Below are 25,395 nucleotides of genomic sequence, written 5' to 3' on the forward strand. Positions count from 1 at the left end.
TGATTATATAAGTGATTAATCTTTAATAATTATTTATTTATTACTAAAGATTAATTATAAATATATAGAATGTCAATTATTATTATTGATCTTCAATATTTTATTCAAGGAGCTGACTGCAAATATTTGTCTTTCAGTCGGACTTTTTCAGAAGAGCTACATAATAGTGTAGTACCAGATGACTGTCTTTAAGTAGCGGGATTTGGTTTTAATGTCAAAAATCCAACATGGGCACCATATGTGAGATTTTCTAAAGAAGTGATGACATGTTTGATGAACCATGACTCGTAAATGATTTGAAGGATAACACCCCCCTCTACTACACCATTGTGTAGCACATAATACAGAGATTACACATAGTACCATCTTTCCTTCACAAACAATCCCACAGAATACGGAAAATAATTCTGTGAGTTCCTGCTCTATCTTTTCAACTAGGAACCGAGATATGTTCTTAACTAACTTTATTCAAATCTAAAGACATTTTAAGGAAGCATTATAAAGATATATCCGATGAATTCCATCTCTGCAATCACTCTTCAAGTTATCCATCAATAGCATGATCATTCTTTTAATGTAATTTTGATGCATTAAGCAATTAACTAAGGAAAATTGTAAACACCTTCTATAAAAAAAATTGTATCCAGTATATTGCACAATCAGTACCGGAATGGAAGGAAATTAATACCGATTTTAAGTTCAGAATATCAAATAGTATGGAATGAAGGTGAAGTTGGCATGAAACAAGCAAGACATTTACTGTTAGTCTAATGTGTTGGTTGAAAATTAAATTAAATTGTACACAATTGTATTATTTAAGACAATAAAAAGATATGTTAAGTGGTTTCAATGGAATAACAAAACATTAACAAATGATACCTCAGCAAGTTTAGATGAAGTCAATGTGAAGACAAATAACAAAAAAAAAAAATGTGATTTGCGAATTGTAAAACTAAATATTACTAAGTTACAACCAATGATGGAAAGCATACTAGAAAGCAATGGACCTATTTCTTGTTAGGTAAACCAAGAAAAGAAGTTTTAAAATTTCAAAAAATCAAACAATTGTTAAGACAGATGTAATCCATGGAAGAGTTAAAAAACAAAATACACAAACTCACAACACAAAAAATATAGTTGAGCTGGGGACAAGACTGTTAGTGGAAAGCTGTTTTTGAACCTTTTTTTTTTAAAGAAAATTCATTGACTCACCAGGTTTAAAGAAAGGGTTTAAGGGTTTTTGGGAATTGGGGGAGGCAGGAGGGGGTACACCCCACTGGAACACTTCATAAATCGAGGAGCTCATCCGCAGGCGATCTGAAAAATTGATCATAACTGATTGAGCTCTAAGCTTTAACTTGCATCTAATTCACCACACGAATGCACAATATCATCAGTGAATAAAATAGCCAGGTGTGTATTCTAAAATAAAAGCAAAGAATAATCGAAAAACAAGCATTAGGGTAAAATGTCTACCTTGTGTTTTGCGCTCTATGCCGCCAGCAGAAGTAGCTCTCTTTTTACTGCCGTCCAATTCTCTTTCAGATGATCTTCGAGTCAGTGGACCAGGTTGTGTCGCTGACAGTGAGAGTGTCATTACATTAGAAGTGGAGGTTGCTCTAAAAGAGGATTTTAAAATTTTACAAATCAATTCATATTTTTTTTTTTTTAAACTCCTAGACAAATTAAAAAATATGCATATGTATGTTTGTGAGATATTCATTTCTGATGAGTAAAATTGGATTATAGTTAATTTATATTTATTATGATTGATGTTTCGATAATTGCATAAATCAAAAGCATTGCTGAAATATGCTTACTACCGAGACCAGAGCCATGCACACAATAGATGTTTTAGGATATTTGATCCTATGTCATCGATGAACCACCTACAAGTCATATTTTTTTAATAATATTACAGTTACATTAACGCTCTCCTTGTCTTTGATAAACAGTTGTACATACCCATCTGAAACTTATTACATATAAAATGTAACCACAGAATAATCCTCAATTTGATTTCATTACATGCTATATGCTCTTGGACATTATTTAAAGAAAACTTAGACCCTGCACTGTTTTCTAGGATTGTAAACTCATTTCAGGAAGTCTTTTATAGTAACAGTTTCTCCATTAGTACCATTATGTAACCTTGGAGCGGTAAGTAGAAAAGCATTTCAATGAAACAGAAATCTAGGAATAAAGATACCCAATATAAATTCACTATATAATTACCTTCTAGTAGCCCAATATGTGGAACCGGTATCTCCAGGCTCCAACATCCGAGGCGTTGAACTACCGAAGGCAAAAACTATCGAACTCCGTTCATTTTTCCTTTTCGATTCGATTCTTGCTTCTCTTTCCTGTATGAAAAACCAAAAAGCAATGGTAGAACAAATATTTAATTCAAAAGGATTATTTAACAGAATAATCTTTTATTTTCTTTACTCTTTTTAGGTCTAAGAGTAAAATATAAAATTTTGATAATAAGAAAGTACTTTAAGAATATCATAATTTATAGGGGTTAACCTGGTTTTTACGAAGTATTGCTTCCCTACGGTCCCTTTCAGCCTCCCAGATCTGTCTTTTTCTTTCTTCCACCTGATGTCGTCTATCTGTATCTCGTACTCGTAATTCTTCCAATCGTCTCCTTCTTTCCTCTTCCTTTTGTTCACGAAATTTCTGAGCAGCAAGTGCCTAAAACATTGAACATGTATAAAAGAAAGAAAAATATAAAGGAACCCTAACATATATATTCAATAGTTTATTTCACAACCATAATTTACAGTAGTGATTTTTTTAAAAATTTATTTATTGATTTTTTTTTTAAAGAGTGGCTATCAAAAAGTAAATAAATTAATGAGAGAGGTACAGGAGTTCAAATTATAAAAATGTAACTTGTAGTTTACATTGCATTAAGGTAATACCAAATAGTTTGTTTACTATATGAGGTGATTAGAATAACAGAAGTGTAAGTAGAGTTTGGTTTATTATATTATAATTTGTAAATGTTGCTAACTGAATATGTATATTATTCCAACATTGTTGCATGTATATTACCCATCTATCATTTAAGAATATTTACAAAGTATTCACTTTCTCAAAAAAAAAAAAAAAAAAAAAAATCAAACTTAACTAACACTACTATAATCCTAATGGAGCCTCATATAGTAGCTTTGGTAAGTATTGTGGACAAAAGTAAATAAAATTAGAACATAAAGCAGAATATATTTCAATTTATTATTATAATTATATATTTTGTATTTACATTTATAATTAAGTTATTTACTAATCTTTTTTATTATACATGTATGAATTGAGGTTGGACACCTGAATCATATTGAAAACCTTTAATTGTTTCAGATAACCAATATCGACATTTATTTTAGGTTTCCAAGAGCAATAATTTACAATAGCAGTATCATATTATTAAATTTAAAAAATAACAAACATTACCTGTTGTTTGAGTTCATCAAGCTTTCTTTGCCTTTCTTCATTTTGTTTTTCCCGAAGAATTCTAAGTCTCTCTTCTCTGTCAACTTGTGACTGTCCGTCTTTTCCTACAAAATAAGACAATATTTGTCAGGAACTATTCATAAAAAGTAAATTAAAACACATAATTCACAATTAACACTTCACAAGGCGTTTATTATTGCATAGCAATGCATTAAGTAATAAAAAAAAATAGCACTCTTGGCAGCTGGCTGGATTTTAGACAAAACAAAAAAAAAACTAAAACAGAAACACACGTAAATGGAAGCTACATCTACCTACACCTAAAAATGAAAAACTTTTGATTTGGTTATAAAATTGTTGGTTGGAAAGAATTCTTCTTTCTAGATCACTAGGCTCCATAGTGTTAAACAAATACACTATAATATAAAATACACAAGAAAGAAAATACAATGTTATATATTTAATGTTAATTTTTGTTTTAATTTAACACACAATAAACTGTAATTACTTCAGTTAAACATCCAACAGTTATAACTCATGTTTTTACTTGCTGATAGCACATGCAATCCCAACTGTAGAGTTCAATTAGGAAACTAATCGTAAGTGAAACAATTTTCAGTGACTATTTGATTCAACTATACCAAAAAAATTAAAATTAAAAAATCTTAGAAGTTATTGCAATAGCTAAAATTTTGGTGATGCAGTATATTGAACGATTTTTTTTTTCAAGCCATGCACTGAGGTTAATCCTAAAAAATTTATGCGAATCCAAAATCTAACTCAACTCTGTTGTATTCATTTATGAAGTATTTATATATCATGATAGGTGAACTTGATTTTAATTAAAGTCGATATAAGCTGTTTACTTATAAATAAAGCACTACAAATCTAAAACTATAACATGGTGTTTTATGCTCTACAGTTGGGTGATTTTTTTTTTTTTAAGTACCTTCTTCTGGGCTCAGCTCAGCATTAAGATCTTCTGAGAGCCAACTGGGGCCTGGTAAATGAAACATTTGTAAAACTTTTTATTTCTTTTACTATTTTCAGAATGAACTAAATAATTATTCATTTCATTAATAAAGTTATAAGGATAAAAAAGGTAAAATACGAATGAAAAATAAATAATTAAACTAGAAATTTTGTTGTAATGAAGAATGCAAACATTAAATACACACTATGATCTATATAAATGAACACACTATGAATCATAAAATAAATAAAAAAATCATAAATATTTGCCAATCAATTTATCAGGAAGAAAAAAATTAAAAACTATGAAGAACCAGACAATTTAAGTCCGATTACTGTAAAGTCAATCTTGTGGAAACAAACTAATCCATACCTCACTTGCAGATGAATAATAAATCAATGATTGACTATTAAAATTTTTAAAAGCAACCACAAAGTGAATAATAATTTGAAATATGAATTCCAAATGATTATTAAATCTATCCTATGAAATATAAACCAGATTCAATTATCATATAAGATTTTTCTAAATATTTATACAATTTTTATATATTGCTTACAACTAAAATCTATTTTTTTCTTAAGACAATTTATTTTTTCTCCAGAAATAGGAAAAAAAAAAACAGTTTTCATTTAAGACAAAGATAATCATCTTTATCGACCTTAATTAGACATTCATATGTACCAAGTTTATAATTTAAGTTGAAAAAATTATAATAACATAGCTTATCCAGGAATAAGATTTAAACAAATAATTAATTTGAAGAAAACTTGCAAACACTTATAGTTAGCTTGGAATGAGAAACTAAGCCAGATAATAATGATAATGCTTTGAGATATTTAATTACCAATTTAGTAAATGCAATACTGGCCAAAATAATGCAACATATTAAATATCATCAATTAAAAAAAAAAAAAAAAAGAATATGAAGTGCATTTAACACAATGTCTTAAAACGGTCAGGGGCATGTAATCAAAACTAATAGAATCACTTATATGATTCTTTTTTTTTATATATATAAACATATATTATATTTCAAGGAGGACCCTAAAAGATAAAAGAAAATTTAAGTTTAACAAATATGAGGAATAAATCCTATATTCTTAATCTATCGGAATATATAGACAAAAAACTTACTCAACAGTAGATATACCAACACCATGAATTTAAAACGATAAAAACCGTACGACTAGACTTGACGTGAAGGTTAGATAGTAGGGGTTGAAATAACAGGCCGGTTTAAACGAAAACCAGTTTTTGTCATTTCGGTTAGCCGTTTTCATTTCCATTGTTTTAGTTTTACCAAGCTTTATTTTTTTAATAATTTTCAAACCGAAGTAAAAGCAAAAAGCTTATGATTTTTAAAAAAATATCATTTACAATAGGTTTGTTCTAACCATGAAGTCTGAACTAGGCAAGACCTAAATTCTTAAAATACCTAGGACAACCTTTTATGTATGTCCTACACCTTTTACGTACGCTGTACGTTGCTACAATTTTATTTCAAACCATGTTAAATTAATAAATTAATGGTAACTTAAACAAACAATCAAATTAAATACGTAAAGACTTATTTTATACGAGTCAATGTATGTAGTTACTAATTACTGAAGCTAGCATATTATAATTAAAATGATACAATGTAGAGTTACAATCCTTCTGTATTAAAAAAAAAAACAACAAACTTTTGATCCACATATTCATTACCATCCTCTCCCAAGATGGAGCCCTCCTGTCGCAATCTTTCAAATAATCCTACGTAAGTTTATACAATTTATAATTAAATTATAAATTATTAAAAAAATTTATATTTTGTATATCTTGTATTAAAAAAAAATAAATAAATTTGTACCGCACCCATGGAGGATTAAGGGAGCAGTACTTCGTAAGGAAGTACTGTTACTAGACCAATGGTTGAGCAAGGAGGTGATTTGTTTAGAATCATGCTCGACAGCCAGCTTTATACCCAATTAAAGGTACCAAATTTATAAGGTTGGGTGAACCTCGGATGTTTCTCGAACCCACAGGGTTGACTAACGGCTACAGTGGAACAGAAAATAATTATCTGCCACAGGCGGATTCGAACCCGCGTCCTTTCAGTTAGTAATGCTACTCCGGATAACCTTATATAATTTTATAATAAATATAGAGAATACGTAAAAGGATAATTAAGTAATATTTTTAAATTAAACAAAAATAAAAATACAAATTCGGTAAAATTAACATACTCGAATAATATATATATTTTTTTAAGAAAGTTATATTCTATATTTTAAAGTATTTTTCTGTATTATATGTATATTTATATAGATAAAATTAATAATAGAACAGTAATTCGTGCTTTTTATTTACGTTAGTTGATATTTGATTGAAAAATATTTAAGATTGTGTAAAAGGGATATGCCAATAATTGATATAGTTTTAGTTTTCTGTTAAATAGATGCCTTTTATTTTTTAAAATCATATACAGTTGAAATAGGCTGTCTATATTACTATGAAAAAAAAAACAACCTAGTTTTACGAATGTAACTAGGTCATATAAATATGTCTATCAACACGTTATTTACAGTTTGACATAAAATAACTAACTCTAGTGATGTCAAAATATTTCAGAGAATAAATAGAATAATTTAAATATAAAAGTAAGTAAAGAAATGGTATCCTCGTTTTATCCAACCACCCTTGACAGAAGCTTCCCAAAGGTTTAAAAAGACATTAGAATCTGAGCACCATAAATTAGCATGAAATTTTCAACTGGCGGGGGAAAAGGGCGCACACCATTTGCATACAAATCTCGACGGCTGTTGGGAAATCCCGCTGAAAATTATAACTAATTAAAACTGGAACTGTCTTCCTTGATAGGAGCCATTATGATCGCCAAGAGTTAAAAAACGGATGTTTATGTATTCCTACGCGTTAAAATGATAAAAGGAAAAAAAAAATCGGTCCGGGAACTAAGTTTTTTAAACAAAATATTTAAATTATCAAATAAACATAATTTATAATAAAATAGGTATTATTATAATTTTGTTTTGTTAACATTGCTTCCACACTACCGAAGGTAGGGAATCTTTCTTTTAATTATTACAGGAAGTAAAAACTAATATTAGAATGTTAGAAATAGTCGTGGTACTAATTTCATCAGATCAATTTTCCCAGTACTTAATTTAAAATACTAAAAGACGGAAAATAAAGAACTAAGTTGAAATTAAATAAAGGTAGAGAAAGGATAAATAAAAATAAAATTAATAATGGTAATAATAAATGAGTAAAGAACAAATTATTTTCTTTTATTTTCGATAATTTTAAAATAATTTTAACCTTGCTGAAGTTCACTTATATATATAAATGGTGAACATACAAGAATCGAGTTTAGCATTCGATTAAGATTTTGATGAAACTAGGCGAAGTTCTACCCAAAGTACTTTTATGGATTTTATTTTTTATAATCGCTAGAAAGGTTAAAAAAATAAATAATAATATAATCAGTTCAAAATCAGCAAAAACATGATTTTTAGGACATAGTAATCATGTTTAGATTATGAAATAAATCGAAAACTATACATCTTCCACGATATTCCAAATGCTCATTTGAAAGATAATTAATAAATCCTCAAGTGTAAATTATCGAAAGTACAGAATTTGACTTAGTAACCAATAAGTTAAGGTAAGTCATGTGAGTGGACACACAAGATATTTATATATATGATGAAGTAACCTATTCAGAAAACTATTCAATTGTTTAATACAATTCTAACCAATAGGATTTGAATAAAATCATTAAATAGAATAGATAGTATATCTCGTAGATCAATATGCCAGTATAAGTACCCAATAAACGCTACAAGAAACAATGGATTCTGTATTGCTTAAATTCCACCTTTATCATTATATGCCTCATCCATTTCCAACTATATTGGATACCGGAGATAAAGTAAAGGATAAATCATCGGTAATAGACTTAAACAATAATGGAATTGGGTAAAACTGTAGAGCTCGCTCCAATAACTCAAACCGTTGATTCCATCTGAGATTTCCAATCAAACGACAAAACGATGATAAATCGTTTATTTTATTAGACGTTGATAATAAGGCGAATCATGAAAAAAATATCGTTTGATAAAATATCGTTGATTATTTTTAAAATAACTCAATTTTAATATATTAGGACTCGATCGAATTTCGGTTTCCTTCACAATACTACTCTTTATATTTTGAACGGAAAAATTTTGCTATTCTATTTTCAATCTTTCACAAAATTTAAGATCTTTCATTGTCTTCAATGGCAATTTAAGATCTTAAACGACTCAAGATGGTTCGTAAGTCGTTAGGTGCCAAGTACGGACTGTATACGTTATAGAGAAAAACACATTTATTGATACTTTTTTTTTTTTTACTGTTAATGATTGAAATTTGATACTTAAATATGATAAAATCATACACAGAGAAAAAAAAAAAAACGACTTTAAACGAAATCTAAAGCAAATCATCACTATAGAAAAATATACGTATCGGCCAAAAACCAAAAATCAAATTCGTGTTACCAACACTATAAATAAATAGATAAAAGTGAGAAAATAAATAAACGGACTGGCTACTTGTATATATACATATATAATGCGAAGAGAAGTAAGCTAGATATTGTGTAAATAAAATATTTCTGTGACTGAATACAATTTAAATACAAATTCTTCCAACACCATCGCTTAAAAATAGACAATTTAACTTGAAAACAAGAATGCCAGCAAAAGTTGTTTCAAGAATTGATGGATGCCTGCTAATATTGCCATCGAGTAAACTAAAGCAGACGGAAAATCTTAAAAGGCATCTCTCTTCAGATCATGGAGTCTTCTGATACGGGAGAATTTAATCAGAAGCACCTAAGGGTGAACTTCACAATTTCATTAATTGAATCCAAGTTGAGAAACTTAGTTGAAATCATCGAACTTGCTTCCTAAGAAACGTTAGGGTGCATTAGGAAGTTTTGCGAGAATTGTTAAAGAAAGAGTGGTCTTTTCCTATAACTTTATTTTTTTTTTCTTTTCTTCTAACAATAAGACATAAAACTTTCACTAGCAAACAAGAGAGAGGCAAAGAAAAGATTCAATTGAATTGATGATGGCCGTAGGATAAGATTATTCGTAATAGATAGTTCTGAAATTAAAATAAAATACAATTATTTAATTAATAATGTTAAACTAGTATAACATTAATAATATTCAATAACAAAATTATAACAAGAAAATTAAAAAAAGAAAGAAGTTTTTAACGAAATACAAAAGTACAAATTAATAAAATAAACACATGTACAGATTAAAACAAACATTAAAAAAAATAATACTTGAAAAATAAACAAAAACTGTTACAAAAACAACTCATTTGGAAAATTGTTGATTCTGAATTTTTTTCGATTAAAAAACGAACGGATTAATAAATATTATTTTTTTATTTTTGATAATTATTTACTTTTTAAAATATTTTTTAAACATATATGTATATATAGTTGACCGTTAAAATTTAAATATAAGAAGATGATCAGGGTTGCGGTAAAAAAAAAGAACAAATAATTTAAAACTATTTTAATGTCCGACGTTTCGTGCCACTTTACAGGGCTTTATCAGGGCTCTCCAAAAAGAAAGGTTGTACAGTTAGTTCTTCTGGACTAAGATCGGATATTAACATGTAACTTTTATTCCTTAGTTATATTAACTTATATGCTAACCGTTATTCCATTCTTAGCTCACGTTTAAAGTTCGCTATAAATATATAACTGTTATATCTATATTATTAGATATAATTTATATTATGTATTTATGACATATGGATATACTAACCTTATCTATTGACTCTATACTTAATCCCTATAGATCAAATAATTACATATATTATTCCCCCAGACAGCAATCCGGCCCCTTTATATACTAAGAATTTTATAAATAAATATCCCCACATTTATATATCTTCTTCCTTTCAAAAAGAGTATTAAACTATTTGTTCTTTTTTTTTACCTCAACCCTGACCATCTTCTTATATTTATTTTTTAAATAATTCTATTTTTATAATTATAATATAAAAAGTATTTGAACTTTTTAATATGCATTTTAATTACGCCAATTTACCTGAGTTTTAATATTATAAGTTATAATAGCATAGCTGGAGTTAAACGTCATTGAGTGATATTTTTACGAATATGACGTTTACCATTATTTACCTCCACCTGAACCAAATCTAGACTTCAGTATTCATAAACTTGTGAAATTGTTAACAATTATCAAATGATTATTGACGATTTCAACATTATGTTAATACTAAAGCGTAGATTTGGCTCAGGCTCAGAGAAAAAAATCTCATCTTAGTATAAATATTACTTCATAACTTTTACTTACAAGCCAACGATCAGTACCCGACTTTCCAGATAGTGTAGTATCATTCATATAGAAACACTGACGTAAGTCCGGGAAAATATATAACTTATAATTTATAACTTGACAATATATAGAAGTACAAGATACTCATGGTCCTTTTAGGGGTAACTATGAGTGGGGTAACCTTCCTACGTGTCAGTAGTCATTAATCCATGTAGACTTCTCTAAAACATTACAGGAGTTTTGAAGGAAAAGCATTGAAGCAACCTTTTGGCCACGCCCGAAAGGACCATGAGTAACTTGTCCACCTAAACTTTTGCCAATGTGCACTAAGTTAAGATTTAGACAACTTTTTTCCACTTTGGGAATAAAAATTAAAGATATTAATTGGAGAACCATGCTTGAAAACTATAAATACATTGGAATGAAAGCTTGGAAATAATATAAGTAAATAAAATATAACTTTTTTTTTGCTAAATATGAAAACATACTTTATAGATTCCAAACCAGAGGGTTTTTTTTATTTATTTTATTTTATTTTATTATTTTTTTCTTTTTTCTTTTATTTTAGTGTGTATGAGATCATTCATCACTATTACCTATTGCCCACAACTGTGTGGCAGATTGTAATATCTATCAATCTAAAAAAAATCTAGATTCCAAACCTTCGATTAAACCAATTATCAAACAGCTACCTCAAGAATAAGAATGTTGAAATAATAAAATATTTTTGTTAGATCACAAACATGCTAAAATAAGTGAGGAATGCACAGTAATGTTATAACGCGAACTGTAACTCAGTTACATTGGAATGTAATTGGACGAAGTTTAACGTCACAAAATAACGAACAAAACTATACTTGGGAATAAGTGGAAATTAAACAAGGATATGGGCTGTTAAAAGTCGCGACATTGGTTGGTTAGTCTTCACACCAAACTATTACCGTGATAAGCCTTCCTAGGGGAATCATGTTCGTCAGGCGGCACACCGCACTCAGCAAACCAGTGCAATCCTGTATCAAAAATTATCAAAAAAAAAAATATATAAAGTTTAAAAAATAATCAGTTTCCAACTGATCTTATTTTGCAAATAATGATTAAAAAAATGGAATAAATTTACTCTAGAAACTCTTGGGAAATATGATTTGTTTGGAAATGATACCATTAGTCTACACTTGATTGAGGAAAAGTTTATATGAAAGTCAAGAGAATGCTTTACAAATTTAAAATTTTCTTTAAACTCCAGTAACGGTGCCAGCTATGAACATGTCGCATATCAAACTATCTATCTAAAAGCAACATAATCAAGAAATACAAATTCCATTTTTAACCACAGTAAAGGAACACAGACTACTATTCTTATTTAATATTTTAAAAACTAAAAATATTAGTAGTCATTAGCTTAAAATATATAATTACCGTTCCTAACGTTTTTCATTGAGTATAAAGTAAATAAAAGAATTTTAATACCAATATTCAGAAGATAATTTCAACGTTCCGATATATCAGAACGTTTATGAATGCTGAGAGAATGTAGAAATATAAAACAATATAAAATAAATATTTGGTACTTGACAATGGAGCGATATTTGTCAATGAAACTATATTTATTACAGAATCTGAAATATTATTTCGATAAAGCAACCTTAAGTACGGTAAAGATAAAAACATAAAAATACAAAAATATTTTTTCTTCTCGGCTTCGAAAAATTAGTATGTAAAAATATATTTGACCATTATTATTTCAAGAAAGTTTTTGTTAAAAATAATCATTTTGATAAATTTGAAGATAAGTTATATTTGATTTTTAAGGTATTTTTCTTATTTAACAGATACGTAACAGTATTCGTCAAAACATATCATACATAAAAATTATATGATACTAAAATTGACTAATAAATCCTTTGATTTTATTATTTTCGTATTTCCGCTCAAAAATATCCAAATTTAATAAACTCGAAAAAATTCACACCCGACTGAAATTCCCTGTTATTTTTTCCGTTGGAAATTTTAACGAGCTGGCCATTTTAGATTAGTCGAAAAGTATAGGATTGGATTAGTGGTATAAAAGAGAGGTCCTTTTTACCTTGTTTAGCTGATGTCGGCCGCCCGTTTTGTTTTGAGTCGACAGGAGTGGCACCCGCTGAAACAAAAAAACAAAACAAAAAAATAAAAAAAAACTCATTAGCATTCCGAACAAACTCCATGCCACACCAGCCCATTTCCAGCCGGGCTGTATCTTTAATAAAAATGTAAATTTGAAGCAGGAAATAGATAAAAAAAATAAAACAGATATTTAAAATATCCGGCGAGTCAACTTACACGATTTTCCTAACCGCTTCGGGTACAAAGTCCAATACAAAAATAGTTTGCATGTACGAAAATATTGATTTAATGTGATCAAGATGGCAGAAATTTTTTTTTTAAACACGATGGATTTTCTACATTATTATATTATATAGTTATTATGGGAATTAAAGTAACCTTTTCACCAATTTAAGGATAGTCCGGGTGGCGGTCAATAAAGGTATCAAAATAGTAAAATAAAACTATTTATTGTAAATCAAAATTTCGCCCCACTTTGCAGGAATTCGTCTGGGCTAAATGAAAAAATAAGATGCAGACATTTTAGAATTAACATAACATTAAAATAAAAATTCAAAGCAATCGTTGTGTTTATGAAGTATACAGAAAAGAATTAATAATAACAATATAAGAAAATACACAAGTAGGTAGACTGGACACAAGTTATTAATAAATATAACGAGGTGTGATAAAAGTTCTCGATATAGATCTAGATACATAAATTGTAGGAGACAACTCATTAAAATTAGTTTTAAATATGGTAAAGAGGTAGATATAAAAGGGAGATATGAAGAAAATTGATAAAAATAAAAAATCATAATAATCTATCCGAATAGTGTTGAGAACAACTGGGAAGAAAGGGGGGGAGACAGGTAAAAAAAAATTCCTTACTTCCTGGGGGGGGGAGACTTTTTATAAAATATAGATGGGTAAAAACTGAAAGGAACATCTAATCGCATATCTAATATTACAATAGGTAAACATATGTGATAAATAAGGAAGTACAAGTATAAGAGATTACATATAAATATAAATACATTGATACATAAATACCTATAAGTAACATCGTTGGTTTACAATAAATAGTTTTCTTTTATTATTTTGATACCTTTATTGACCGCCACCCGGACTACGCTTCGACAATCTACTTTATATGGTCAACAATCTTCTTTCAATAGAAATCCATTTAATTTTTGATTCATGGGACTCTGAAAAGCAAGGATCCGTTGAAAAATGCATAAGGAAAATTTGAGACAACAACAATACTGTTCTAAGCGAGTTGCAGGAGAACAGTGAAAATAAAATTAGTTTAAACAAGATCGAAAAATAATGATAGTTTAATAAGTTAAAAACTGTTTGCGTATGTTTCATTTTAACATATATTCGGTTGATTTTCATCAAAAGCATTTTGAATGTTCCTAATATTTTAGTAAACTATTAAACTTCCTAAATCATTAAATTCCATGAAACTTATAATTTTGATACTCATAAACTAGTGATTTTAAACTAATAAAAAAATCATAAAGCTGCCACGGAGAGATGCGGTTATAACCCGTCTTAGGATAGATAATACTCGACTCACCTACGGTCATCTCATGGAAAAAGAAGACACGATCACACAGCAATATATCGCTACTGCAATCTCACTGAATGTATAGCTCATGAGTCACATGGATCCTCTCCAGATGTTAAAAGAAGATACAGCAACAACAATAAAACTTTTTCATTGTTTAAATATTGTTAATATTTACGATTATATATATGTATATGTGTATATATATATATATATATATATATATATATTAATTAGTTTGTTTTTAATTAGTTCAGAGTTCCTCAGGCCAACTGTAGTATTCTAAATGATTATGGCTGGGATCATGTTTTAATTGTAATTAATTCTCTTTTTACCATTTATTTCCAGCATAAATAAATATAATTACTATTTTTGAACGTTCCGGACACCATGATTATGATATTTAAATTTATTAAAATTGGGATCAGTAGTTTTCGAGGTTAGTGGTTACAAAAGAAAAACAACGGGTTCTCCTTTTATGGTATTTAGAAGTGATAAAAGTTAAAATTAGACTGTTAAGTTGGCAAATGTTGTTTTTTGAGTGTATTCGTGGATATAAGTATAATTTAATATTGTAATTTATTAAACATGTCAATTTGTAAATTCAGTGTAAATGATCCCATTGATTGAAACATTGAAAATAAAATAAATAAATAATACTGATAATTCTTATTAGAGAAAACAGCAAGCAAATAATTTGAACAAAATTTATTTATTTTTTTTTGTAGATAAAATTTCTGAATATATCTATGGCGGTAGTTGAATACCAAACATGTCGATACTATTAATATTTCGATTGAAAAACCTGTCAATATTGCATAACTATATGATTTGATAAATATTTGTATTAGTATTTTGTTTTTAATTCAATGTTTTAAAACAACAATCTTAATTTCAAATAGAAAAAATTGGTTGCATATCCAACTCGATCAATAATGTAAAAGTAAACTTACTTTTAACAAATCCTACTAATTAACACAAATTTAGATTTTTACTCCTGGAACTTCCCTAGTTTTCACAATAGTTATTAACGCGATGGAGAGAGAATTACTGGGATCTCTTGGAGTCCTGTTTTACCCCCTTTAAAGGGACCATGTAAACCATCTTAGTTCAGAGTTCCTCAGGCCAGCTGTAGTAATCTAAATGAGTATGGCTGAGATCATGTTTTAATTGTAATTAATTCTCTTTTTACCACTTATTTCCAGCATAAATAAATATAATTATTATTTTTGAACGTTCCGGACACTATGATTATGATATTTAAATTTATTAAAATTTGGTTCAGTAGTTTTCGCGGTTAGTGGTTACAAAAGAAAAACAACGGGTCCTGCTTTTGTAATATTTAGAAGTGATAAAAGTTAAAATTAGACTGTTAAGTTGGTAAAGACTTTTTATTTGCCATTACTGAAAAGTACTATTTGGTAATTAGATATGAACACAAACTGAAACAATATGTAAGAAAACATGAACATAAAATATTGGGGAGTTTGGCCGTTATCGGCGCAGAATACCACTTGGCGATTGGATTTCAAGCTAACAACCCTGATGAAGGCTAGAAACTCTATCCAAAACGTTGGCACAATTAAATGAGTTACATCAACTTATTTGGGTTTAATTTTGACTCATAATTATTAGTCATAATTATTCATTCATCTCTCATAATTATGAACATAAAATATATTTAATGTATAGTATCTAACTTAACTTTCTATTCCTTCAGGTAGTAATATAAAACGTTTTAAAATTAAAATTATAAATGAAATTTTTTTTGGCTTAATAGGTGTAACTGATTAAGTTATTCTAATTACTATAATGAAATATTTCTATTATTGAATATACTATAATAGAAAACATAGACACAAGTCGAGGTTTAATAAATCTTTTTGGAGTGAAGAAGATGAATAAGACAATTGTATATAGTGGGCCGGAGGCGTGTCAAATAAAATCCATTTAATTCCTCAGAGGTACGGATACGGTCGGACATAAATCGAGAACAGTGAGGGAAGAAATACATTATTTATAACAGCTATCCCTAGAGACCCTTAAACTTTATTAATTTTGAGGGGTCCATGATTGTATGAGGGTTCTCCTGGGGCCTCTTAGGATTACACGCGGATCATTGGCTCCATATAACGAGCTTCCTCTTCAGCCATATTGCCGTCTTATAGTCTACCGCTCAGAGCTTCGCAGCCAAAACAACGATAAAACACCCACTTTCCTTCTTCATAACCTAATATCTTCCTCTTGAGGATTAATAAGGGACTATCTCATTAATATATACATAGACGTTTGTGTCCGTATACTTTAGTTTCGAGCAACAACCATGCAGTATGTTCGTGTGTGGTAGAGCATCGTGCATAGTGGATAGTTCCATGGCGGTGGCAGCATTTTTCTGCTAAGAAAAAATATAGTGGTTGACAAATTTTATAATTCGACAAATTAATATTTTCCAAAAAACTTTTCTTTTTTTTAAAATTGAATTCTTAATTACATTGTTCAACAAACTAACCACTTAAAACCATACGTAACCTATTTTTAATTATTGCGTACTATTTTAAAAGATAGTATGCTCTAATTACCACATTCCACATTAAAATCATCTGAAAGTGCACTGTGCCCAATACTATAACTAAAGTCACTGACAAAGCTGCAGACAAAATTGTTATTAATTCATCAATTTAAATTAATTTATTTTCTCTTTAGCTTAAAAAAATTATTAAACTTATAAATTTAAGAATTAAAAGAAACATTTATTTCGTGTCAATGACAGATATTTACAAGATTTTATTTTTAAAAAAACAAACTTATTTTATATAATTTATTTTACTTAAAATATGTATATAGAGCAACCTGTTTTATTAAGGTCTCGATATTAAAAAATATTCTTTATACATTAGAAAATTTTAATAAGATGTGATTAAGTTTATAAAACTTCTTTCCCATGAAACCAGGTTCACAACACTAACTTCATTAGTTTAACTTTAAAAAAGGTTAATTAATGGATTGAGATCTAGAAATTATAATCAAAACTAATTCATAATTGGTGTTAAATAGAAAAATTTAAGTTCATTAACTTTATTTTTTTAATAGGTTAATTTGTATTACCCGTAGGTTATTTGTAATACGGGTTATTGCTATTTATATCATCAAGAGACTCATTTTTGAATAGTTTAATAGCTAGTATCATTTTTTTTTTTTTCCTATTGAAACAAAGTAAATAAATATTTTGATTATAGGTTTTTCGGCAATTGACACCGTTTTTAGTACGATAAATCTTTCACTTGTATACTGGTTTATATGGAGCAAAATAAATTTTACGTATTCTACAAGGAGAAATACCTAAATATATCTATATATAGATAAGTGATTATATTTTAAATAATGATGAAGGAAAACAAGACTGTCAGGTGATTATGAGAAATACAATAAAGCGCATTAATAATTTCAATTTCAATACTAAATAAAAAGAAATGTAATTAATTATAATAAAAATATCTATATAGTCTCATACTTTTAATTTTCTTATAATTCCTACGTTTCGGCAAAATAAGAAATGAAATTGTATACAAAGAAATGTAATGTAAAGCAGTTCAACTGAAGATGGGGCGATGGAACCGAAACGTAGAGATTAAATTAATGCGTTTTTGAATAAAGGATACTTAACAGAGAAGATAAATAAAAAGATAATTTAGGTTGAAATAACTTGAATTTTGAAAAAAATTGTTTAAATTGTACTAGTAAATATATTTGTCAGTATAAAAACATCAAACTGACGACGATTTATATGATGTTATTTTTTGTTTAGTTAATAATTATTTCGTTTTTCCAAATAAATTTTGGATTTTATTCAGCTAATCATAAACTTATTATTAGTATTTAACATGTAAGTATAATAAAAATTCAACGTGGGTAAAATCTAGTTACACAGATAATAAATCAAAAATAATGTAGTAGACGAAACGAAAGATTCGAGAAAAGTTGGGAAAGAAAAGTTAAGATAAGGCCAAGCAATGCTGATCCTAATGTAGTCAGTTCCTTAATATCCAAGTAGCCAGGAAGAGAATAAGATAAAAAACGACAGAAGAAAAGGGGATATAAAAAGAAAGAAAAAACAATGGAAAGGGAGGAGGAAACATTTCAAAGATTAATTCTCCACCTCGAGCTGATGAAATTTTCTTTTCGATATTTTTAATGTCTCCTTCCAGCTCTTTCTTTTCCCCTTCGTTAAACTAAGGATTGTAATGGCCATAACGGGCTTAGAGAACTGCCTGGATTAACGGCTATATTTCAATTCCATCTTAGTCCACCAGATTGGGGCGGAATAATTTTAATGTTGATTTAAAAAATATTATCAAGCCATTCCGAGTAAATATTTGATTACAAGAGTAGGCAATAAAAACAATAATTTTATTGGACATGGGAAATGTACCTGCTAACAGCTTAGCCACGAATAAAAGAATATGAAAAAAAAAAAAATGAAACTTCTTGAAATTTAAGATAACTTGAGAACCAGATACCGTTCCTTCCATAATAAACGTCTCAACCACCCAAATCCACTTGTTTCTAACCTGGCTTCTCCTTCATTACCTAATAATCCTCCTAGGCGTCTGAAAAGAAGATGGCCTCGAGATCTTCTCTAGAAATGTTATTGGAGTTCTATCAGTGGGTAGATTCTCCACATGTTTTTATCATGTTACTATGTCACCTACAGCAAATTTACTTGTTGTATATATGTGTATACAGTAAATATCAATAAATAAATTATTTAAAAAAAAAAAAAAAACAACTTGGGCTGATCTTCATGTTTTTTTGGTGTGCTGAAACCGAAAATGAACTCAAAAATCCTTTATACAAATCACCATGAACTATTTCTCACTTGCCGGTAAGAGTTTGCAAATTTACTTAACTAGAAACATTTATCATTCCTGTAAACTTTCATCGAGTTCAAATTTTTTGATACTTCTGAAAAGCAGTAAAAAAAAAAAGTTTTCCTTCTTTTTGATAATAACAATAACAAGTATTCAATTGTATGCAATAAAATGTCAATTATCACATGATTAAACTCCATTTGGTCCGATTTGTGACATTCAGAATATTATAAAGTCATTGTGATACTATAATAATAAAATTTGAAATATATCGAATGAGAACTCTATGTACTAAGAACCTAGAGGTTGAAGGTAGGTTCTGTTATAAATGATGTTTGTAAGTGGAAAAAGAGAAGATTATTTGTGTGAAAATGTCCTAAATTTAAGATATAAAAAGTTATATATGACATGAGCAATTAGCCTGCAGAAAACATTTTAAAGAACATGACATCAGTATTTAAGGTTGTGTCCTTGAAAATGGCCTGAGGGCCAAAATGTTGGAGAGTTTTTGAAAATAAAAGTTGAGAGTATGTTGGAACAAAATTGTGTATGTTAATAATTTAATTAAACTATTTATTATGAGCTACCGTTTCACCCCACTATTCAGGGCTGTATCAGGACTGAAAAGGACACAAACGACTAAAATTATGTGACAAAGTATGAGAATACATAAAATGAAATTAAAGCAAACAAAGGTGTCGATAAATATGATTATGTGAAAATTTTATATAAAATGAACAAAGTAAATACAACAAAATAAAATTGAGAAGTAAAATGAAAATTATAGACACACAAGAATTACAAAAAGTTCTTAGACAATTAATGAAAACAGAAAAGAATAGAAAAGAAATATAAAAAATACACACTGAAAGATAGAAAATAAGGGAAATAAGAATAAAATAAAGATGAAGAGAAAAAAAGAAAGAAAAATTATGAACAAAGTAGGGCATACACTGAATGGAGGTAAACACAAGAACAGGCTGAAGACGAATGCGAAAAATCAACAGGATACAGGAGTGGGGGAATTGGCGGTTGACAAATACGTTACGTTGCTAGCAAACGTTACGTTAGGTAGGAAACGATATAAAATAATGTAGAAGAAAAGATAATATTACGGAATAAAAAAAAAAAAAAAATTAAATATAGACAGAAAACAAGAAGAGAAGGAGAGAGAAAGAAATTTATTCATTCATGCTGCCCAAATACATCGGGTTGCTACATTACACAGCATACTGATTAATCCGTGATCGGACATATATAAATTACATATTTTTATATGATACAATATAATAGAAAGATAACATTTTTTTTTTCCACAGTATTCTTTTACAATTAATACCAGTCTACAAACTAAATACAAGCTTTTCAATTTATTCCTTTTTTTCTTTCCCCTCCATTTTACAACCCTTATTTCATTTTATCAACAAATTCCCCTATATAACAAATATTAAAATATCAAAAATAATAAAAAAGTAAATAAATAAAACAACGAATAAGATATGCGATGCATGGATGCCATCCCTCCTCTGGATAACTCCCCCACTCATTTACACTCAATAATATACACAAGTTAGAATGAAAACATCATGAAAATAAGTAACATTTCGATCCTAATAAAAACAACTGACCCGAGAGTAAAATAATCCACACAAAAAGTTGGAAGACGAGGGGACAATGGACGGTGGAAGACAATCCTCCAGCTGTGAAGCTTCGATAATTATTGCCACACAGCTATTTATCCAGGGCACAGATATGGCTGCTGTATGTGTGCTCTGATATCGTGTCCCTTCTCGTTCGATATTTTTATATCTCTTCTCCACAGGCCAGGGATTATTCACGCTGCCTTCATAATAATACCTGGGACCAAGCAATGATTAGAAGTTCCGAATGACATTCCGAGTTTCCCCTTCAGCAGCTAAAACGGGGGTATTAATCTGTTCATATTCTCTTCTCCAAAAATAGATAGAAAATGAGTGACTGAACACGATTAAAGAGACAATTTTCCAACATTTGGACAATGTGGATGCAGAATTTTATATTAAACAAAAAAGGTTTCAGGATTTAATACCAACCAAAATAGTATTCAACACGTCATGTAATTACAGATAAATTTTGTTATAATACATTTTAAATTCCAAACATGACTTTGGATACATCGCTTATAATACAATTTTTTACACTAATTAGGAGAAGACAGTCAGGACTGAGGGTAAGAAAAACAAAATCAGTTTTTAACTATTTATTGATAGGCAACGTTTTGACACACCTTGCAGGTCTTCATCAAGGCTAAAAGAAAAAATGCCAAGTCTAATACTCTTTGAATTATACTCTTACAAAAACTTAATTTGTATCTTTTTATTTTAGTCATGATGAAGACATGTATTCTGGGTCGAAACGCTAGTCATCAATAAATAAAAACAAAAAATAATGAATAATAAAAAGATAAAAAAATGAAATAAACAAAAACGAAAAAAATAATTTGGTTTTCCTTGACCGCAGCTCTGACCATCTACTTTTAATAAAAAATATTATTTACAAAATATGTAACAATAGAGACGTAGGCAGATTAATTGTGTTAGATCTAATCTTACAGGATCGGGTACTGATAGGGTTCAGGGTTCAGGTAAAGGGAGGTTGTTCGTTTATTATTTTTAATAATAAATTACAATTACATAAAATTATAAATATAAATGTTTAAATACGACTATTATATTTTTTAAAATAATTCAAATTATCTGGAGCATAAATGAGGATGCACATCGCAAGAATTACTGATTAGGATATGTTTTCTGGTTTATTTTATACTAAACTTTTTTACAATAACCTTGTCAAACAATTTAAAAAAAATTACATTGTATTATACACTAACGTCCCTAACTGTTATTAATAATGAATATTAAAAATTGTACCTTACTTCTGACAGTTATAAATTATGATATGTAATCTACTGGCATATAAAATATTTCAGAATTAATCCGAAACGAGGTTGTTAAAAGGGTATAATAAATTTAAACGTTTTAATATTTTAAATGAGTTGTTTTACATAAAATGCCCCCGCCCCATTTTTTTAAAAAATACCTTTATAGATCTTCAGTCAGAACTTTTCGAAAAATAAATCAATAATATGAACTCGAATATTTCCCATTTATTTATATAAAAACCGACTCGGAGTCTTCCTGAATTTTCAGTGTTCATTCTCTACAACTTTAACGATAAAGCAATAAATAATTCATTAAGATATACATTTTGGCGACTACTCAGAAAACGAAAAAGAGTGAAATAGAGGTTCGTAACTGTGCAAGAAAAATAGAAAACAATGATGATCAGGACTAAGTTCTTTAGTTAGTAGTTATTTTATTTAAGAAATAGTTTTTAAAAATAACGAAATAAAATTACATGGTTATAATATTTTTTCGCACAAGGTATAATACATATACATTTTTTATTATTGTAATATAATAGTAATGTAATTATATTTATAATTTATTGTTGCATTCATCGTAAGAAAAATCGTAGAGAAAAAGACGAAACAGGACTCCGAGTCAGTTTTTTTTTATATAAAGAAAAGGGCAATATCGAAGTTTATATTCCTAAAAAAAAGTTTGAATAGTACTTTTCGTTGAAGATTTATGTTATTAAATTGAGCCTTTCCAGTATATTATTGGAGTGAAATACGAATTTTTTAATTAAGAATTTAAAGATGATTTCATTGCTTCCCAATATACAGATGATCTTAATTATAAAAACTGTTATTTGTTATTGCTCAATTACTCTAACTGCTCTATTTGTTATAACTAAATTTCTAGTATACCTTCACATACGACCATGGAGACATTCGTTTTTCAATTTTATGAGCATAACTTGAACGTACTACAGGGCAGCCTAGGCGGCAAGAAATATTAGATGCCAACGGAGAACAATATCCCGCCTAACGTTCCCGCTTGCCATATCCAAATTTACACCAGCACAAATTAATGGTGAACCCAGTCTATGGCTGGAGATATTTACTATTTTTCTATGGTTAAAGACCACATATTTCAAACTGTGAGGTGAATACGTACAATAAACTAGGTAACTGCGATTTAGCTGTGCGTGAAAATTGGATATAGTACAAGAGAGCCGAGAAGCAAAAAAGGCAGTTATTTCACCCAATTATTGATTACTTTAATCAAAACTATGATTATCATTACTAGTCAAAATTGATGAGTCTATCAAATATAAGTAGGGAGAATAAAAAATGGCAGCTGTTAAAAATGTTAGAAAAAATAAATTTTTCATTCGCTCTATTTAGAAGTACCATCAACACTAGAAAATCTAAGAGAACATTATTTAAAGTAGGGTAAATTTGCTGAAATATTAGTTCTAATAGAGCTATTTACGTTCAATATTTCCTGATATATAGCTTTTTACTCTGCTTTAAATGATGTTCACCTAGGTTTTTTTAGTTTTATCGGTAGTTTTAAAAATATAGAGCTCCGAATGGAAAATTAATGTTTAATAAGGTTTTGAAATAGCCGCCATTTTTTATTCCCCCTACCTATACTTGGAAGACTCATCAATTTTGGCTATTAATTATACATAGTTTTCAATAAAGTAATAAAAAATTGGAGTGAAATAACTGACTTTTTTCTCCTCTTGGGCTCTTGTATCACCAGATAAAATGGAATTTTTTTCTCATTACTGATTATTAACGTATTTAGTTTTTATTACGATAGGTATAAAAAAATCATACTGGTCAATAGTCACTTGTTGTAGTGTGTTGGAAGGAATTTAACCTAGAGGAACCTCTCTGTACAAAACTAAATATAAGAAAAATTGTAGTTTCATAGTTTTTTTTTTAATTACTAGTCAAAATTGACGAATCAACCAAATATAGGTAGGGAGAATAAAAAATGACAGATGTTTCAAAACGTTAGAAAAAATAATTTTTCATTCCGAGCTCTATTTTTAAAACTACCGACAACACTAGAAAACCTAAGAGAACATCATTTAAAGCAGAGTAAAAAGCTATATATCAGGAAATATTGAACGAACATTAATAGCTCTATTAGGACTAATATTTCAGCAAATTTACCCTACTTTAAATAATGTTCTCTTAGGTTTTCTAGTGTTGTTGGTAGTTTTAAAAATAGAGCTTCGAATGAAAAATTAATTTTTTTTTTAACGTTTTGAAACAGCTACGTTTTTTTATTTCCCCTACCTGTACGTGGAAGACTCATCAATTTTGACTATTAATTATACATAGTTTTTATTAAAGTAATCAAAAATTTGAGTGAAATAACTGATTTTTTCTCCTCTTGGGCTCTTGTATTACCAGATAAAATGGAATTTTTTTCTCATTACTGATTATTAACGTATTTAGTTTTTATTACGATAGGTATAAAAAAATCATACTGCTCAATAGTCACTTGTTGTAGTGTTAGAATTTAACCTAGAGGAACCTCTCTGTACAAAACTAAATATAAGAAAAGTTTTAGTTTCATAGTTTTTTTTTTAATAATCTTCCACACTGTTGTGGGCAATAGGTAACAGGATGACTTATCACATTGATACTAAAATAAAATAACGAAAAAAAATAATAATAAGTAAAATCTCTCTTAATATATACACAAATAGTTTCAGTACTAAACTCACGATATTGCATCAGTATGAACAACCGAATACTTACTTAAATTTTACAATAAACTAGCACTGATAAATATGTAAATTCTTAGTACTATCCATTTTCCATACATATGAGAACCCCGGTATCGATTCCTTCGGGATACTTCAAAGTAAAAGATTTAGTAAGATCAATAAAATGGGAAGGGTCAACACGGCAGTGGTTCCTCGGCAAGGGGAATGGCACACCCACAGTCTTTGATCACTTGCTAACACTAATATTAACATAGTAGCACATCTCTAATCAGCAGTTTGTGTCTGCAAAGGCTTCGTATGGAGGAGCACTAAATGAAAAAGTAAACTAAATTCACTACCAAAATTTCTTATATTAAAAAGAAAGGGCTGCCAAATAAGTAAAAGACACAGGAGGAAAAAAAATCTTTTTTTGAGATGATGGTCAAATCTATTACTTTA

General features: G+C 28.6%; 1 protein-coding gene across 11 annotated transcripts in view; it reads right to left on the reverse strand.

Moving 5' to 3' along the window:
• The window catches only part of LOC106680281 (ensconsin), a 124,028-nt gene that overhangs the window by 22,560 nt on the left and 76,073 nt on the right, over nucleotides 1–25,395 (reverse strand). For 3 of the 11 annotated variants that reach the window (XM_014419855.3, XM_014419852.3, XM_014419846.3), the window contains exons 2-9: nucleotides 12,881–12,937; nucleotides 11,739–11,807; nucleotides 4,406–4,456; nucleotides 3,457–3,560; nucleotides 2,530–2,697; nucleotides 2,236–2,363; nucleotides 1,477–1,619; nucleotides 1,213–1,317 (exon numbers count right to left, since the gene is read on the reverse strand). In XM_014419855.3, coding sequence (XP_014275341.1) covers nucleotides 1,213–1,317; nucleotides 1,477–1,619; nucleotides 2,236–2,363; nucleotides 2,530–2,697; nucleotides 3,457–3,560; nucleotides 4,406–4,456; nucleotides 11,739–11,807; nucleotides 12,881–12,937 — 825 coding nt within the window. Of the gene's footprint in view, nucleotides 1–1,212; nucleotides 1,318–1,476; nucleotides 1,620–2,235; nucleotides 2,364–2,529; nucleotides 2,698–3,456; nucleotides 3,561–4,405; nucleotides 4,457–11,738; nucleotides 11,808–12,880; nucleotides 12,938–14,461; nucleotides 14,487–25,395 lie in introns of those variants that run through there. The other 8 variants (XM_014419856.3, XM_067047089.1, XM_014419849.3 and 5 more) reach the window with 6 other exon arrangements.

This window comes from Halyomorpha halys, unplaced genomic scaffold (assembly GCF_000696795.3).
Source record: "Halyomorpha halys isolate HHAL.00 unplaced genomic scaffold, Hhal_1.1 Scaffold252.1, whole genome shotgun sequence".
In the NCBI taxonomy this organism is placed as follows: Eukaryota; Metazoa; Arthropoda; class Insecta; order Hemiptera; family Pentatomidae; genus Halyomorpha; species Halyomorpha halys.